General features: G+C 31.7%; 1 protein-coding gene across 1 annotated transcript in view; it reads right to left on the bottom strand.

The window, feature by feature from the left end:
* RAVER2 (ribonucleoprotein, PTB binding 2) overlaps positions 1-17,703 on the bottom strand; it is a 73,761-nt gene that overhangs the window by 16,778 nt on the left and 39,280 nt on the right. The window contains exons 6-11 of the mRNA XM_006919279.3: positions 17,128-17,213; positions 14,531-14,635; positions 14,263-14,374; positions 12,174-12,442; positions 3,946-4,057; positions 2,476-2,606 (exon numbers count right to left, since the gene is read on the bottom strand). Of these exons, the coding sequence (XP_006919341.1) occupies positions 2,476-2,606; positions 3,946-4,057; positions 12,174-12,442; positions 14,263-14,374; positions 14,531-14,635; positions 17,128-17,213 (815 nt within the window). The remainder of the gene's footprint in view (positions 1-2,475; positions 2,607-3,945; positions 4,058-12,173; positions 12,443-14,262; positions 14,375-14,530; positions 14,636-17,127; positions 17,214-17,703) is intronic.

Genomic DNA, 17,703 nt, shown 5'->3' with positions numbered 1-17,703 from the left:
GTCCTCTGACTCCATCAGCTGGTAAGGCTATATAAACTAGGTGGTATTAAGCAAAAAGCCAAAGAAACACTAATCTCATCCAGTGCAGCTTCCCTCTTTCAAGGACTGATTCCCTTCAGTTTCTGCCTACTTTTGGTCATCTTCCAGGGCCTGCAAATAGTTGTTTTCCTTTCATATTTAACACAATTTAATAATGATTATCTGCAGGAGGGATAATCTAAGATGAGCAACTCCAATACGGGAATGCCAATTTGGATTTTTAAATGTGATAGTTTTATTGAAAGTAGGTATTATATCCATCTATATCTTGACATAACCACTGTCTCCTAATCCTTATGTATAGCAGCTAATACAAAAAACAAGCAGTTTCTATGAGATACTACTTCCATGCCTGAAGAAACTTCTCCATGGTATAATGTGGACTTCGTAATCAGAGAAATCATTTAATAACTGCATGAACTTGGAAAGATTATTTGCCCCTTTATAGTGTTCCACTTGGATTATGGAGGTGGTCTTTTAAATCTCAGGATTGTTAGAAAGAGTAAATCTTACATTACAAAGCATGTAGCAAGTGTTAAAAAACATACAAAAAAATGTTGTTTGTTTTTCCCTTAGATCTCCTCCTCCATTTTAGCAGTGGGAATACTAGACGGAATTCCTAAAACATGACCACCTTTTACTAGTTACTTTATTCCATAACTAACATTTAATTAAGTTTACTTTAGCAGGATGAAAGAACACAGGACAGAAAGAAAATATCTTACTTCATGAACAAGCGTTAGGAAATAGTAGGGACTGTCCAAGGGGACAATGAATCCAGGGAGGACCCACACCTCCATAGTACCTCTGAGGACGCAAGTCAGAAGCGAGGTAGGAAAAGTATCCAAAAACCACAGAAATCAATTAAGCAAAACTCCTAATGAGAAAAGCAAGACAAAGTTCAAAAGTGAAATAAAAGTACAAAAAATAACTATTAAAACAAATCATACATTTAACTAAACTTTTTAAAATGTATTGTGCTTCCTCCTGTTTATAAAATTTTGTTCCTTATAAAGAAACAAAAAAATCAGAATTGTACAGGACTATATTTTATAATTTTTTTTTAAAAAACAATAGATTATATAATATTTACCATGTGCTTACACATTGTTTTATATGACGTAATAAAAGTAAAATTTGCATAGTATTTCCTGGTATAAATATGACAACTTATTTATTCAGTCTTATACAAATGTTGGAAATTTAGGCTTTCTAATTTTCACAACTATAAATTAATCATAAGTGATTTTACGCATCTCTAATTTTATGGCTTTTGTCACCTGCAAATTTCCTTATCTAAGTCATTACTTAGAATGTTAATAAGTAGTGTTAATAAGAATGAACGTGGAACCCTCTGAAACATGTAAGAAGGTGCCTTCCAGGTTCTGTCTGTTCTTGACTATTGCTCCTTATTAGGTATGCTGCCACCTAATTACATACCTCCTAACCTACATAGCTCTATCTTTTCCACAGGTATATAAGAGACTCTTTTATATAGTTTGCTAATATCCAGCTGCACCATTTCTCCAGAGTCTATTTGACCTGTGTTTCTAGTACCCTATCATAAAAGCATAACTAGGTACCAATTGTTCTAAGTGAATCCACATTGTTTTTCTAAGTTTATTAGAAACAGGTAAGACAAACAGAGTTGCTCCAAGGAAAACAAAGTGTAGGCATTGCTCCAAGAGACAGGATAGAGCTGAGAAAAAGCTGACTGCTCTGAGAAATAAGAAAGAATCAGCATTTTTAATCATAATACTCTCATTATTACATAATCATATACTGCTAACATGACATGTACTCTCAGCTTAAGCTACTAAGAGTAAGCTGAAAGAGAAAAGGCAAAGCAAAGCTGACATAAGCAAGTAATGACATAGTATGTCTTTTGAATATAATACTTTTCATAACAGTGCCTGTAATTATGATAATGTTTCTACATCAATAAGCGGTGGTGAAGAATAGAGACATTTCTTTGGGTTTCTTAATCAGAGACATTTCTTTGGGTTTCTCCACTATGATGTAACTGAGAGGTCAGGAGTTTTTCTGTAAAGAGCCAGACTGTAAATATTTAATCCTGCAGGCCACATAGTCTCTATTGTAACTACTCAACTCTGCTATTATAGTGCAACTGCACCACAGACGATATGTAAATGAATGGCCAATAAAACTTTATTTACAAAACAGGTGGTGGGCTGGATTTGGTCTGTAGTTTGCTGATCACTAGTGTAAACAATGACAGGTAACTATCTAGTGCAAAATGACATTAATCTCTTGAATGTGTCCTAAAATTCCAAATGGTGAGCAAAAAGTATTGTGTAGATTAGTGTAATTTTAGTTTCCTACGATATTATAGGAATCATAATTTCATGTTCAGTGAACTCAAAAAATAGTTGAACCAACTTTTCTATTTATTATCAAAATCTGAAAGTCATTTACCTGTGCATAGTCACCAAAGGGTTGAGTGATGCACTTCTCCAGTGTGCGCTGTGATTCACTGCCCTGAGAGATCGCATCCAGGATGTTGCTTGCAATCCCAGTCTTCTGTAAACTGGTTTTACTCGCAGGGGCTAAAGGCCAAATCAATACATATATTATAGTTAGGCTGTTTTATTATAAGCTATAAACACAGTACAAAACTTATTAATTCAGAATATTTTTAACTAGAACACAAATTTTACTTTGCCAGTATATATCTATATTTATGATCCCTGGGATAAAAATGTAAATGATATAGTCTTGTTCATTTAAAACAGCTGAAAATGACAGCTTGCCCTATGCATAAATAATTTTGGTGGAAACATTTAAAAAACATGTCCAATCTCTAAAACAAAGCATACAAAATGTAAATTAACCATTCTTGTTAATGTAATCATTGGAACCATCAATTTTTATACCAGATAAAAATAGAACAGGTATACTAGAAGCATGTTAAAATTTTTCCTGGTTTTAAAAAATTACAAATTAATGTTTAGATTCAAGAGGCTATTTCATAAAATAGAGAATGCACATTAAAAATAAAATTCATCTTTCATCTTTTTTCAATCCTATTCTTTTTCCCAGAGGCAGCTGTTTAGAATTTATTTTCCCAGATTTACTTTATGTATTTACATATTCAAATATGTACATGTAAGAATACACAGCTTTAAATAAACATAAATGGAACAATTTTTAATGCATACATCTGCTTTTTCCACTTAATTTGCTTTAGAGATCATTTCCTAATGGTACAAGTAGCTGGCTCTTCCTCAATTACTAAAAACAGTTGTATAGTATTCAATTTTACAATGAACTGTTTGTTTATTTGGCCTTTCCTCTACTGATGAACAGTAAGGCACTTTTCAGTTTTTCACTACTGACAACCAATGTTTTACTGAATATCCTAGTGCACTGAGCACACCGCATTTGTGATTTTCTGTTAGAATTATGTTTGGATTAATAGTTAATTTACACCAGATGAAGACCTGAGGAAATCCTCCAAAAAAGTGAGAATCCCACTTCTGCCAATTATTAGTAGCTCATATATTTTTGGTGAATTTTGCAAATACTCTGGATATATTAGATTACTTAGCAGTTTAAACCTCTATCTTAGAAATATGATTCTATATGTATTTTAAAGGATTATAGGATTGCCAAATAGTTCCTTTGCCCAATTATTTTCAATCATGATTCAATAACAATACAATAAACTGACTACATTCTTAAAATATTATAAAAGATGTTTTCCTTAAATAAAATAGAATGCATTTTAAGTGTCTTAATTTTAGTTATTCTTTCAATTTAAAGACTTCACTTATAATTGAGGCTTTAATTGGTCAATAGACATTATATACCTCAAGTTAAAAATTAAAGTAAAACTCATAATGGCAACTATTCAATAAAACTCCAAAATATTGAGTTATCACTTACAGGACAAGCACACACTGGGCAACACACTTGCCAAGTTCAAATATGGATTTTTACTCAGCCGAATTTCCTTTGGTGGTTCTCCCAAGAGTGAAGTCTGATTCTTAGAGGCAGCCTATTTATCATAAATAAAAGAGTGGATGCTTAATAAGAGGTACAAGAAAACAAAAATGCAGAAAAAGAAATACTTATTCTTCAATAAATCTAGTCTAGTGTGATCAAAAAAAAATTGTAGAACATAATGTTTGGAGATATAGTTATAAAATATTTCTGGATGTTAATTAAAATTATCCCATTTCACCTACTACTTTTTTTTAGTTAGTTTTTTTTTTTAAATAAAACTATTCTGGAACCATAGAACTTTAGAACTGAAAGATAATGAAAGGCCACCTTGTACAACCTTCTCATTTGAACCAGGAGGGAAATCATCTTCACATGAAAAACCAAATCCTGTACCTTATTTCCATTAATACTGTTATCAACATTAAAGAAAATACATTTAGTGTTAGAGCCAGGCCTCAAACTCTTTCTTAAGTTATATTACATTGCCCAGAATATTGCCATTCAGCAACGAACGCCTCTACCCACACCATTACCAAGACTTTCGTGATTCCTGAGGCTCACAGAAGTGGTAATATAAAACTGGCAATAGAAAATGAAAAGAAATCCTCTCTCCCACTCCTTTCCCTCCCTCATAAGGGAGCCTGCTTCAGAGCCTGCTGACTCTCATCTACAGACCTCAATCTCGAATATTCCCTGAGTTCTCTAAGTCAGTGACTCCCAAATTTGTGTGTGCATCAGAGTAACGTGAAAGGCTTGTTGAAACATAGGTCCCTGGGCCCCACTCCACAGTTTCTGATTTAGGAGGTCTGGAGTGGGGTTCAAGAATTGTATTTCTAAGAAGCTCCAGGTAATGCTGATCCTGCTGGTTGGGGAATAAATACACTTTGAGAATCATTGCTCTAGTGCGAGGGAAAGCAGGGCATGAGCAATTCATGGTATTGCAGACTTTAATATGTAAACAATTATCAACATAAATTCTGGAAGTGATTTCCATGAGTGCAACTTTTAAAAAAGATTTAAATAATCTTTTTTTAGTAAGATTTTTATTTTATATTGTATGGCCATAGCCAAGTAACAAAGGCAAAGCTTATTTATCTTTGATACTAAAAATGATACCAAACAAAATATGCAGATTTAATAAAATCCAATTCTACATTTAGATCATAACCCTAGAAATTTAATTTCTTGAAAATATGATATCAGTATATTTTTATATAACTAAGTGTAAAGATTCTAGTATTTCCTTAACAGAAAAAAAAAAAGACAAAATCATAGGCTGATTCTTTAGTGCATTTCATACTGACAATATTTTACTTTTCACTCTTTGATGGTAAAGATTTTAAAATCAGATACAATTCAGGTTACTAAAATTAAAATTAAAGCTAGTTACAATTGTTTTCATCTTAAGTTCATTTTTATTTTGTTCCCTGAACAGGATGAAGAAAGTATAATCTCAAGTGTTTATTTCTATATTTGAGAGCCAGTGCTTATAGTTGTTCTTTATGTAACCAATATTATTATATTTGGGTACAGGAATCTGTTTTGAACGTCTTCATAAGCCCTGAAGAAGTCCAGTTTTCCTTGTGATATGTAAATCACGGATGCCGATGAGGACACTTACTATGCTCTAGGCACTGTGGTAAGTCTGATAGTACCAAAATGAATAAAACAGGAATACTACCCTTAAGAAATTCATACTCAAGTAGTAGATAAGACAGCTCAAATGAAGTCTAAGTTAGAACCGTAAGATTAAAAGTGGGAACTAAAACCATTAGATATATACCAAAAGGAAGCATATAGCAAGAGAAGGGGAAGTATCCTGGAGAAAATATAGTGATTGAGAAAAAGTAGCAAAGACGTCTCAGATTTTGTTAATAAAGTACTCAGATTGCTAATATAATAAGATTATATCCATCTTAGTGATTATCAATTCTAGCTATGAATGAGAATCATTTATAAAATTTTTTAAAATAAATAAATACAGACTCTAAATAAAGAAAAGCTTTGGACCAAATGACTGCACTGGAGAATTCTACCAAACATTTAGAGGAATTAACACCAATCCTCAAACTCGTCCACAAAACAGAAAAGGAGGGAATACTTCCTAACTCATTCAATGAGAACAGCAATGAGACAGACATTACATGAAAAATACAGACCAATATCCCTTATCAATACCGATGCAAAATCATCAATAAATCACTAGCAAAGCAAATTTGGCAGAATACTAGGATTATACACTATAATCAATTGGGATTCAATCTTAGAATGCAAGGATGATTCAACATACAAAAATCATTCATTGTAATAAATCATATTAAAGAATGAATGTTGAAAAAAAGCATATGATCACCTCAATTTTTGTAGGAAAAACATTTAACAAAATTCAATACATTTACATGATTAAAATTCAATACCTTCGATACATTAGGAATAGAAAGAAACTATCTTTACATAATAAAAGTCATGTAATAAAAAGGTAACATTATATTCAATGGTGAAAAGACTGAAACCTTCTCCTCTATGATCAAGAACAAGACAAAGATGCCTTCACCACTTCTGCTCAACATAGTATTAAAAATTCTATCTAGAGCAATTGACAGGAAAAAGTTGTAAAAGGCATCAGATTAAAAAAAAATAATCTGTTTGCAGATGACATGAAAACTGTAAAGATTACACAAACACAAACTTTTAGAACTAATAAATTTCAGATACAAAATCAACATGCAAAACCAGTTGTTTCTATACAGTAACAAATACAAACAGAAAATTAAATAAAACTCCTTCCATTTACAGTAGCATGAAATAGAATAAAATACTCAGGAATTAAATGAACCAAGGAGGAGAAATACTTGTACACTGAAAACTACAAAAAAATTACTGAAAGAAATTAAAGACGACAAATAAATGAGAAGACATCATGTTCATGGGTTGGAAGAATTAATAGTGTTAAAATGTTAATACTACCCAAAATGATCTACAGATTCAATAATACCTATCAAAATTTTAACTTTTTTGCAGAAAAAAAATCCATCCTAAAATTCATATGGACTATCAGGAAACCCCAAAACTTACTACAAAGCTACAGCAACGTCAACAGTGTGAGAGTAGCATAAAGACACAAACACACAAATGAAATAGAGTCCAGAAATAAATCTCAACATATAATGTTAAATAATTTTCAAGATTATTCAATGGCGAATGAACAGTCTTTTCAATAAAAATGCTGGGAAAACTAGATATCCATATGTAAAAGAAGTACATTCTTATCTAACATCACATGCAAAAATTAACCCCAAATGGAACAAAGACCTAAATGTAAGAGCTAAAACTATAAAACTCTTAAAAGAAAAGCTTAGGTAGAAAGCCTCATGATATTAAATCTGGCAATGATTTCATGGATATGACATCAAAACAAAACAAAACAAAACAGATTTTATGTTGAGCAACAAAACAAGCCTTCCGAAATTTAAGACTATTGAAATCATATCAAGTATTGTTCTGACCATAGAGGTATGAAACTAGACATCAATAAGAGGGGAAAAAACTGAAAAATTCACAGATATGTAAAGATTAAATAACTCATTCTTCAACAGCCAGTGGGTCAAAGAAGAAATCAAAAGGAAAATCAAAAAGTATCGAGACAAATGAAAATGAAAATGCAACATATCAAAACTTATGCGATGCAGTGACAGCAGTTCTAATGGAGAAATGTATTGCAGTAAATGCCTACATGAAGAAAAAAGAATTATGTCAAAAACCTAACTTTACAGCTCAAGGAACTAGAGAAAGAACAAACTAAACTCAAAATTAGCAGAAGAAAGAGAATAGTATTTATTAGAGTAAAAATAAATGAAATAGAGACTAGAAAGATTAATAAAACTAAGTATTAGTGTTTTGAAAAGATAGACAAATCTTTAGCTAGACTAACCAAGAATAAAAGAGAGAGCACTCAAAGTTAAAAATGAAAGAGACATTACAGCTGATACCACAGAAATACAAAGGATCAAAAGAGACTATCATCAAGAAATACATGCCCACAAAGAGGATAACCTAGAAGAAATGGATAAATTCTTCAAAACATACAACCTACAAAGATTGAATCATGAAGAAATCTAACGGGCCAATGATGAATAAGGATTAATCAAAAAACACTCAACAAAGAAAAACCTGGATCAGATGGCTTTGCTTTCAAACATTTTAAAAAAAATTAAAGCCAATCTTTCTGAAACTCTTTCAAAAAACTGAAAATGAGTGAACACTTCCTAATTTATTTTTACTAGGCCAGCAATGTCTTCATACCAAAGCCAGAGAAAGACATTACAAGAGAAAAGGTGACAGGCCCATATCCCTGATGAACGTGGATGCAAAAACCCTCAACAAAATATTAGCAATCTTAAACAAAACACTAGCAACCTGAATTCAACAGTACATTAAAAGGAATGTACACAATAATCAAGCGAGGATGGTTTAACACACACAAATCAATAAATGTGATATGCCACATTAACAGAATAAAGAAAAAACCATCAGATGAAATCCAACATCCTTTCATGATAAAAACTGCCATAAAACTGGAAGTGGACCTTAATATAATAAAGGCCATGTACAAAGAACAGGCCCACAGATAACATCATACTCAACAGTGAAAAATTGAAAACTTTTCCTCTAAGATCAGGAACAAGGCAAGGATATCTACTGTCACCACTTTTACTCAACACAGTACTGGATGTCCTAGCCAGAGCAATCAGGCAAGAAAAAGAAAAGGCATCCAAATCAGAAAAGAAGAAGTTATATAGCCACTGTTTCCAATAGTTGTATCTCTACATACTAACAATTAACTATTTATAAAAAAATTAAGAAAAAAAGTACCATCAAAAAGAATAAAATAGGAATAAATTTAACCAAGGTGAAAAAAAAAGTGTGACAATGATGAAAGAAATTGAAAAGGACACAAATAACTGGAAAGATATATGTATTAACAGGGTAATATCTTGGAAGAATTAATATTAAGATGTCCACACTATTCAATGAAATCTACAAATTAAACACAATCCTCATCAAAATTTCAACGGTACTTTTCACAGTAATAGAAAAATATAAAAATAATCCTAAAATTTGTATGGAACCACAAAAGACTCCGAGTGGCCAGGGAAATCTTAAGAACAAATCTGGAGGCATTCTACTTCCTAATTTTAAACTATAGCACAAAGCTATAGTAATCAAAACAGTATGGTACTGGCATTATAAAAAGATGCATTGACTTATGGAACAGAACAGAGGGCCCAAAAATAAATCCATGTGTATGTGGTCAACTAATTTTTGACAAAGGTGCCAAGAATACACTTTGGAGAAAGACTGTTTCTTTAATAAACAGTGCTAAGAAAACTGGATATCCACAAACAAAAGGATGAGATTGGACTCTGATCTTACACCATATACAAAACTTCAATTTGAATTAAAGACTTAGATATAAGATCTGAAACCATAAAATTACTAGAAGAAAGTATAGGGAAAAATCACCTTGAAATTGGTCTTGGCAATGATTTTTTCGATAAGAACAGAAAGCACAGGCAACAAAAGTAAAAATAAACAAGAGAAATTACAGCAAACTAAAAAGCTTCTTTACAGTAAAGAAAATCATCAACGAAATTAAAAAGCAACCTACTAAATGGGAGATTTATGATATTTGCAAATCATATATCTGATAAGGGGTTAATACCCAAAATATATAAGGAAATTGTATAACTCAATAGCAAAAATAAAAATAAAAATTGAAAATTTAAATAGAACTACCATATGATCCAACGATTCCACTTGTATTTATCTGAAGAAAACAAAAACACTAACTCGAAAGGATATATGCACCCCCAAGTTCATCACAGCATTATTTATAATAGCCAACCTATGGAAACAACCTAAGTGTCTATCAATAGATGAAGAAAATTTGGTATGTGTTCACACACACACACACTATTCAGCCATAAAAAAAAAGAAATCTTGTCATTTTTGACAACATGCATGGACCATGAGGGCATTATGTTAGGTGAAATAAGTCAGACAGAGAAATATAAATACCATATGATCTCACTTGTATGTAGAATCTAAAAATCAGAACAAAACAAAAAACAAGCTCCCAGATACAGGGAACAGAATGATGGTTGCCAGAAGTGGGGGTTGAAGGGATAGGCAAAATGGGTGAAAGAGTCGAAAGGTACAAACTTCCAGTTATGAAATAAATAAGTCATGGGAATATAATATACAGCCTGGCTACTATAATGATACTGTACTGCATACTTGAAAGTTCCTAAGGGAGTAGATCTTAAAAGTTCTCATTACAAGAAAAAAATATTCTTTATGTATAGTGACAGATGTTAACTAGACTTATAGATATAATATCAAATCATTATGTTGTATACCTGAAATAATGTTGTATGTCGATTATTCCTCAATAAAATATTTTAAAAGATGCAGGTCTAAAAATCTAAAGCTGAGTTAAACTGATTATTTAACCAAGTCCAAAATCTTACTACGTATTTAAAAATATAGTTTGAGGTTGCCTCGTCCAACTTCCTATTATCAGAAAGAGGAATCACTCTACAACAATCTGTACAGATGCTGCTTAATTGCTTTTGGTGATAAGACATTCACATCTTTGTGAAATAGTCAAACCGTTTCTTTGTTTGAAAGCTTCAATTGTTCGTTGTTATGTTAAACCTAAATTTGGTTTATTGTATGTCATACTTATCAAACTAGCTTTATACATTTCCCCCAACTTTTCACAGAATGTGTTTTCCAGACCCTGCCCGATTTTGGCTATCTTTTAGTGAACAGACTCTCATTTGCCATTATGTGAATCACCTCAGATCCAGTTTTGTTAGAGACCCTGGGGCTTTCATTTAATATAAATTAAAGATTCTGTGCAAAAATATGCAGAGTATTTATATATAAGTTCTATTTGTTTTTCTCCGATAACCCAAGCAATTGATACTGCAAATAAAATTTTAAAATTTATTCTATAAAGAAATGCCTTAGCTTTCTCACTGTTTAATTGTAGTGTTTCTCCATACTCCAGCTTTGACTAGGTGACCCTTACAAACCAAAGAATATTTTAGGGTACAAATAAAATAAAAATTAAATGTACTTTATTCTACCTACACCAATTACAGCATTTATAAATGTCAGTAGTTTATGAACTGGGTAAAAACTTCCAAAATTAAAAGAGACTAGGTTCTTTTGGACAGATCAGAGCTTAATAGCTGACTTTGCCATCTTTCAAGTAAAACTGGTTCTCCTTATAAATATTAAAATAGCTTAATTAGCTACAGAATATACATTTATGATAGGAAAATGAGTATATTTTAATGAAGAGCATTATTATTTACTTAGAAAGCCTTATAATATCCTTATATAATTATTAATGATACTCTTAAGCTTTTCCAAACTATGAAATTTTGAATTTAAATTAGTTTATTTTATTTTTAAAATATCAAGTATTTTTGAAAACTATGTATATCTCACATTTTAGAAAAGCAAATATTTGTAATAAATAATTCATTCACGAATTATTTATTTTATAATAGACTTAACTCATTTTACACAAATTAAAATATTTTTATTTACAGACACACTGAAAAGTAATAAAGTGTAGTCTCAAACATTAGCTGCATAAATTAACAAAAGATGATTTTGTTTTTAATAACAGGGTTTTTTCTTAAAGAGTGTAATATTTTCTCTATTTTGAGAAGTAAATGTACACTATGAAAAAGTCATGTCATTGACATATAGCAGTGATCTAGTTTGTAATCCATTTTTATATGCTTTAAATTATTAACTTCCTTTGAAATTAAAAGTTAATATTGCTTTATAATACTTCATAAATTATACCACCTATAAAATAACCAAAAATTACAACAGAAGTAGAATTTCATTTAAGATATAACTTAAAAGTATATATACACATAAAAGTATTTAAAAGTACATATACATATAATTCCGTTATATATATATATATATACACACACACACTCATGCATGTGTAGTGTGTATGCGAATATATATACATACATATGTATATACACACACATATATACACATATGTGCGTGTGTGTGTGTGTGTGTGTGTGTGTGTGCGCGTGCGCATATACACATACACAGAGTTTTCTTACCCCTGAACTTATCTCCGTGCCTTTTGGCTGACTTTGTTGTTGCTTATGGTGTCCCGTCAGCAAACCTCCAACAGTAAGTTTTGGAAAGCTCTGAAGATAAGCCTGTGACCCTGAGAAATTTCCTTCAGCCATTCCCATGGAGGCTGGCTGCTTCTCCTGAGTATTTCCGGGCCCTAGCCCAGCTTGTCCAGCCATGTGCTGATTTGGAAAGAATGGCAGTATGCCCATCCCAGCTGTCAGAGCTGTTTGAGTTGGAATCAGATTAGATGCTGTAATGAACACAAATGCAAAAACTTTTGGTTAGATAACACTTATTTATAATAGTCCTTTTGATATTGGTAAGTTATAGGCAAAATGCAGGGAAACCTCCCCCCCCCCCTTTTTTTTTTTTTTTTTTTACCTATTAGAGAACGGTTAAATTCAAAAAGTGACATTAGAGGTTGTAAATTAGCAGGTTCTTGTATGGAAAAATAAAAAACCTATAATAGTAATCATGCTTTTCTTATTTTCAACAACTTCCAGGGTAATCCCAACTTTTAATTTAATTGTATATTTTACAAGTTGGGAGCAAAATTTATGCACTATTTGGCATTTAAGTTACATCAGTGCCTTATTTAAACAATGCCCAATCATTTTCACTTGCCTGCTTTCATATTTGAAGGAATAATTAAGTCTTCAGTTTAAAAAAAATCTCTGACACTTAAAAATTGATAAAGTTAGATTAAATCCAGCAATAAATTTGGTCAGCTAGCTCATATCTCTTCCCAGCTCTCGAGTTCAATGTCCTCACATTGATAACCGGAAATTAACCATGGTTGGGCCCACAAATACTACAATTCGAGACTTCTTTTTAACTTAGAGAGCTGGTTTTTAAACATCAGCATACCACTGGTTAAAAACCATCGATATTTGTGAACACCAAATGTAACATTTAAAAGTTTCACATTTTTATTTATAGAGAATAACAAAAAATTCTGGAAGAAATGAAAGTTTTAATAGGAAAATCTTGAACTATTCCACTTTTTAACAATGTACAGGTCAAAATTAAATGAAAAGAGCTAATTTTGAAAACTGAGTCAAATTTACATTTTGCAAATGCACTAAATGATTATTTTTAGTATTTAGTATTTAGAGATAGCTATCTTAGATCTATCTTCTAGGGATGTATTTATTTGGACACTAAATTTTCAGTGTTCTTAATGCAACACATGCTAAAGCCTTATTATTTAAACATGGCATTTTAATCCAACTAAGCTTTTGGGCATAGAAAATTTAATTTTTAGGACAGACCCCTATCACCATAAAAATTTCTACACCTGTCTGAATACTGGTTTAAAGTTTGCCCAGTCAATATCGACAGTTAGAATTGAGTAATTTGATCATTTGACTTGCTGGTTGTATGTACAAAGGCTAAATATGGGGGGTGTGTGTGTGTGTGTGTGTGTGTGTGTGTGTGGTGTGCATGTATACATATTTTTTTAATTACTGGTGGCCTTTATTCCCTCACTTCACGCTCACTTCAAACAAATTTCAACTGAACTTCAAACTGAAAGTGTCTTTCAAAATCATATTCAATTAAGAAATTATGGTAATCACCATACTCGTTTCTTTTTAAAAAATACATACACATATTATTTTTCTTCCGATACCAATTTGGAGATCACATTTTTAAAAATGATACAAATAATCAAACTTTAAGTTTACAAATACCAGATATTTCTTTATAAAAGCTAAGGGTTTCTTATCCAGGCAAAAATTAAAGGGATCCCTATGTAAATGTGTTGTCAGCTCAGTAGGCAACATGTCAGTCTCAAATGGATCTGTCTTTGCCTCAAATTGTTGTGAACCTTCATTAAATATTAAATCATATCCAACAGGGAAAAACTCATCTTGGCATGGAAGCAAGTCCATCAATAACTTATTGATAGTTTTCTAATATTAAAAATGGAAAAGTCAAGAGGCTCCTGAAATTTTAAATGACTAAATAAAACTTGAATTGGCCTTCCTGTAAATAAAAGTAGAATACAGGGAAACTAGTTTTAAATCTCGAATTTGTTTACTGATTTCTCAGCAAATACACATCATTTACTTTTATGTGCTTCTCCAAGATGGCCCAACTCTGTTTTCAAGGAAAGCGTTGACCCTATCCCTATTGCAGTCTGCAGTACCATAGCTGGGGGTTCTCCAAGTAAGCCAGGTTTCTGCAAAAGAAGAAAAGACAGACTTTTGCTCATGGCAGCAGGATACAACCAAATAAAAATACTACACAAGTAAAACTTACAATCTGACAGACAGCCTGATTATATATACATTAAAAACTGAGCTAATTTCAAAGGAAAAAATAATTCCATACTTACATTATTAGTGTGAATATTCTCAAACTTCATTAATTGTTGCTGTGCCAGTGGTACATGGGAAAGATTCTGAAGGAATAAATTAGAAGTATTACCCATAATTGAGCTCTGTGAAAATGATAAAACATTAAGTTAGTTTAATTTTTAAAAGTTGCTTGTCATATAACCCAATTCATATGGTTCAATTCTCTAGCTGATCTGAGCAAAAGCAACAGTTTCTTAATACCCTGCTTTCCAACTTCAGGTAACACTAATTAATTCTTTTAATAACATACAAGATGTGAACCATATAGTCATTAAACTAATTCTACATCCTCTCTTCCTTTCACCCTTCCTCCTTTCCCCTTATCCCTTTCTGGCTTTAATATTGGTGCCATTCAATCATTTATTCATTCATTTAACATTCAACAAAGATTTACTGAGCACCTTCTACATGCTAGGCACTGTGCTACACAAAGAGAAATAATAACAATAGGACCTGTCTTCATGGATCTTATTGTCTCCAGAAGAAGAGAGACATTAATTAATTCTAAAAACATATACTTACAAATGGTAATGAGTATATGAAGGGAAAGAACAGGGAGCTATGAGAACAAATAGAGGGGGAATTTGATTTAAACTGGTAAACTGAAGGAAGGTTTCCTTAGGAACTAACTCTTGTGCAGAGATCTGAAGGCTGTAGAAAAAGAACCAGGTGAAGTCTGGGGAATCAGGTGGTATAAGGGTGGTAAGCATTCCAGGCAGAAGGAACAGCAGGAGCAAAGACCTAAAAAGAAGGGAAGAAGGTCCTTTGAGGACCAAAAGCAGGCCACTGTAGTTAGGACAGTAATATCCAATGAGCATGGGAGAAAGGAGAGCCCAGCTTGGACAGGCCTTAAAGGCAAAATTAAGCATTTTGGCCTTTATTGTAAAATAAAGACAATATTGTCAAAACTCTTCACACTCCTCTTGTATCACCCTTCACACAGTATTTGTAATTAAATGTTTAACGTTTGTTTTCTGTATTTGTTGAAATTCTGTTAAGAACAGGAATGCTGAATATTTGTTCAATACTGTAGCCTCAATGACTAGCAGAGTGTCTAATACATTAGATTCCCAATAAAATATGTTAAGTAAGTAAATAAAGACCCTATAGTGTACAAGGTTAGATTCTATGTTAGATCTAAGAATGAAAAATAGAGGATAGGCCTTTCCAGACATTCATCCTTCTAATCTATGCCAATTATCTATTACATATTAGGTCTGATTTGTTATTAGGCTTCTATATAGAAACAGCCTTAACAGTACTGAAATTATGAGTACTGTTCATCTCTAAAATAATATTTATGTATACAAAAACATTTTAAAATACTTATCTGAAAAAATTTAGTTTACTTTCATAAACATATGAATTACTTTTATAACACTGATTAAATTTTAAGAATGAAGAGTTACTGTTCATGTGTTTATTTTTTTTCTTTCTGTAAATATCTCTTTTGAGTTATGAAAACATAAGAAGTCTTGTTTTGAACTACAGTCATATGCTGCATAATGATGTTTTGGTCAGCGACGAAACAAATAAAAGACGGTGGTAGGAAATAAAAGCTCCATGTGTTACTTTCCCTGAAGACCTTACAGTGGGACAAGATGTGGAGGTGGGAGACAGTGATATTGATGATCCTGACCCTGTGCAGGCCTAGACTAATATGTGCGTTTGTCTTAAGTTTTTAACAAAAAAAAAAGTTTTAAAAGTATAAAAAAATGTAAATTTTAAAAATAGAAAAAAAAAACATAGAATAGAAATATAAAGAAAGAAAATACTTTTGTACAGCAGTAATAACTATGTTTTTACAAAAGAGTTGAAAACTTAAAAACTCAAAGTTTATAAAGTAAAAAAGTAAGCTAAGGTTATTATTGAAGAAAAAAATTTTAAATTAGTGTAGCCTAAGTGCACAGTGTTTATAAAGTTTACCATGGTGTAATGCCCTAGGCCTTCACATTCACTCACCACTCACTCACTGACTTACTCAGAGCAATGTCCAGTCCTGCAGGCTCCGTTTATACTAAGTGCTTTATATAGATATACCATTTTTTATACTGTATTTTTACTGTACCTTTTCAATGTTTAGATACACAAGCACTCACTATTGTGTTACAATTGCCTACATTAGTCAGCACAGTAACATGCTGTACAGGCTTGCAGCCTTGGAGCATATTCTATATAGCCTAGGTGTGCGGTAGGCTATGCCATCTAGGTTGCTGTAAGTGCACTCTATGATGTTCACATATGATAAAATCACTTAACTGCATTTCTCAAAACATATCCCACTGTTAAGCAATGTATGACCATACTGATTTATTTACAGAAAAATATACCACAAATATATACCTCTTCCCTTAATAGCTTACAAATAGGAATCAATAAATATATATAACTATGTTGCTTTGATTAGTTTGATTTGATGTACTCTAACTTACGTTTTTATGTAGCTATATTTGTGGCTAAGGACTTTTTAAAAAATAAAATACTAATTTAACTTCTTGAGAACTTTACATTAAAGAACAAACAAAACATTCACTTCAAATTTTTGATGCTTCAGTACTCAATACTATTTATATACCTGATGTGCTTTATTCAAATGTAAAAATGCAGAGGAGATGGATGGATTCATCAGATGTGACAAGCTGTAAGGTGTTCCAAGAACTGCTTTAAGAAAATAAAAGTAAAAAATTTAACTTTATGATATATATGGGATTTAAAAATAAATAAACTCCAAAAAGGGTAAATGATTATTTCTTTAAACTTCTAACAAATTCATTGGAAGTTCATTTATATACCAACCTTGTTATTGCACAAAAAGTGAGAGGATTCTTTCCTTGTGATTCAACCCTAGAATTTGATTTTAAAATTCTAACACTTTCTGTCATAATGGTAAAACACCGAACCTAGCCCTTCTCTAGTGCTTAGTCAAACAAAACTAAGTCTATCTTTCGATAAGTATAATACTAATTGAATCCATGTTATTTGCTCTGTGTTTTTGTTAGGGTTTTGGGGTATTTTGGCACTGAGTATGCAGGGAGGACCATATACAATCCTGTCCTTCAAAAGCTTACGATCTAATTGAGAGAGTATATGTATATAAAAACATCTACATAATAAAAACAAAAGAAACAAGAGTACTGTACATAGTCAATAA

The sequence above is a fragment of the Pteropus alecto genome, unplaced genomic scaffold (assembly GCF_000325575.1).
Source record: "Pteropus alecto unplaced genomic scaffold, ASM32557v1 scaffold25, whole genome shotgun sequence".
In the NCBI taxonomy this organism is placed as follows: Eukaryota; Metazoa; Chordata; class Mammalia; order Chiroptera; family Pteropodidae; genus Pteropus; species Pteropus alecto.
Note: the sequence above shows the minus strand (reverse complement) of the source record. Positions and strands in the feature narration are given on the sequence as shown.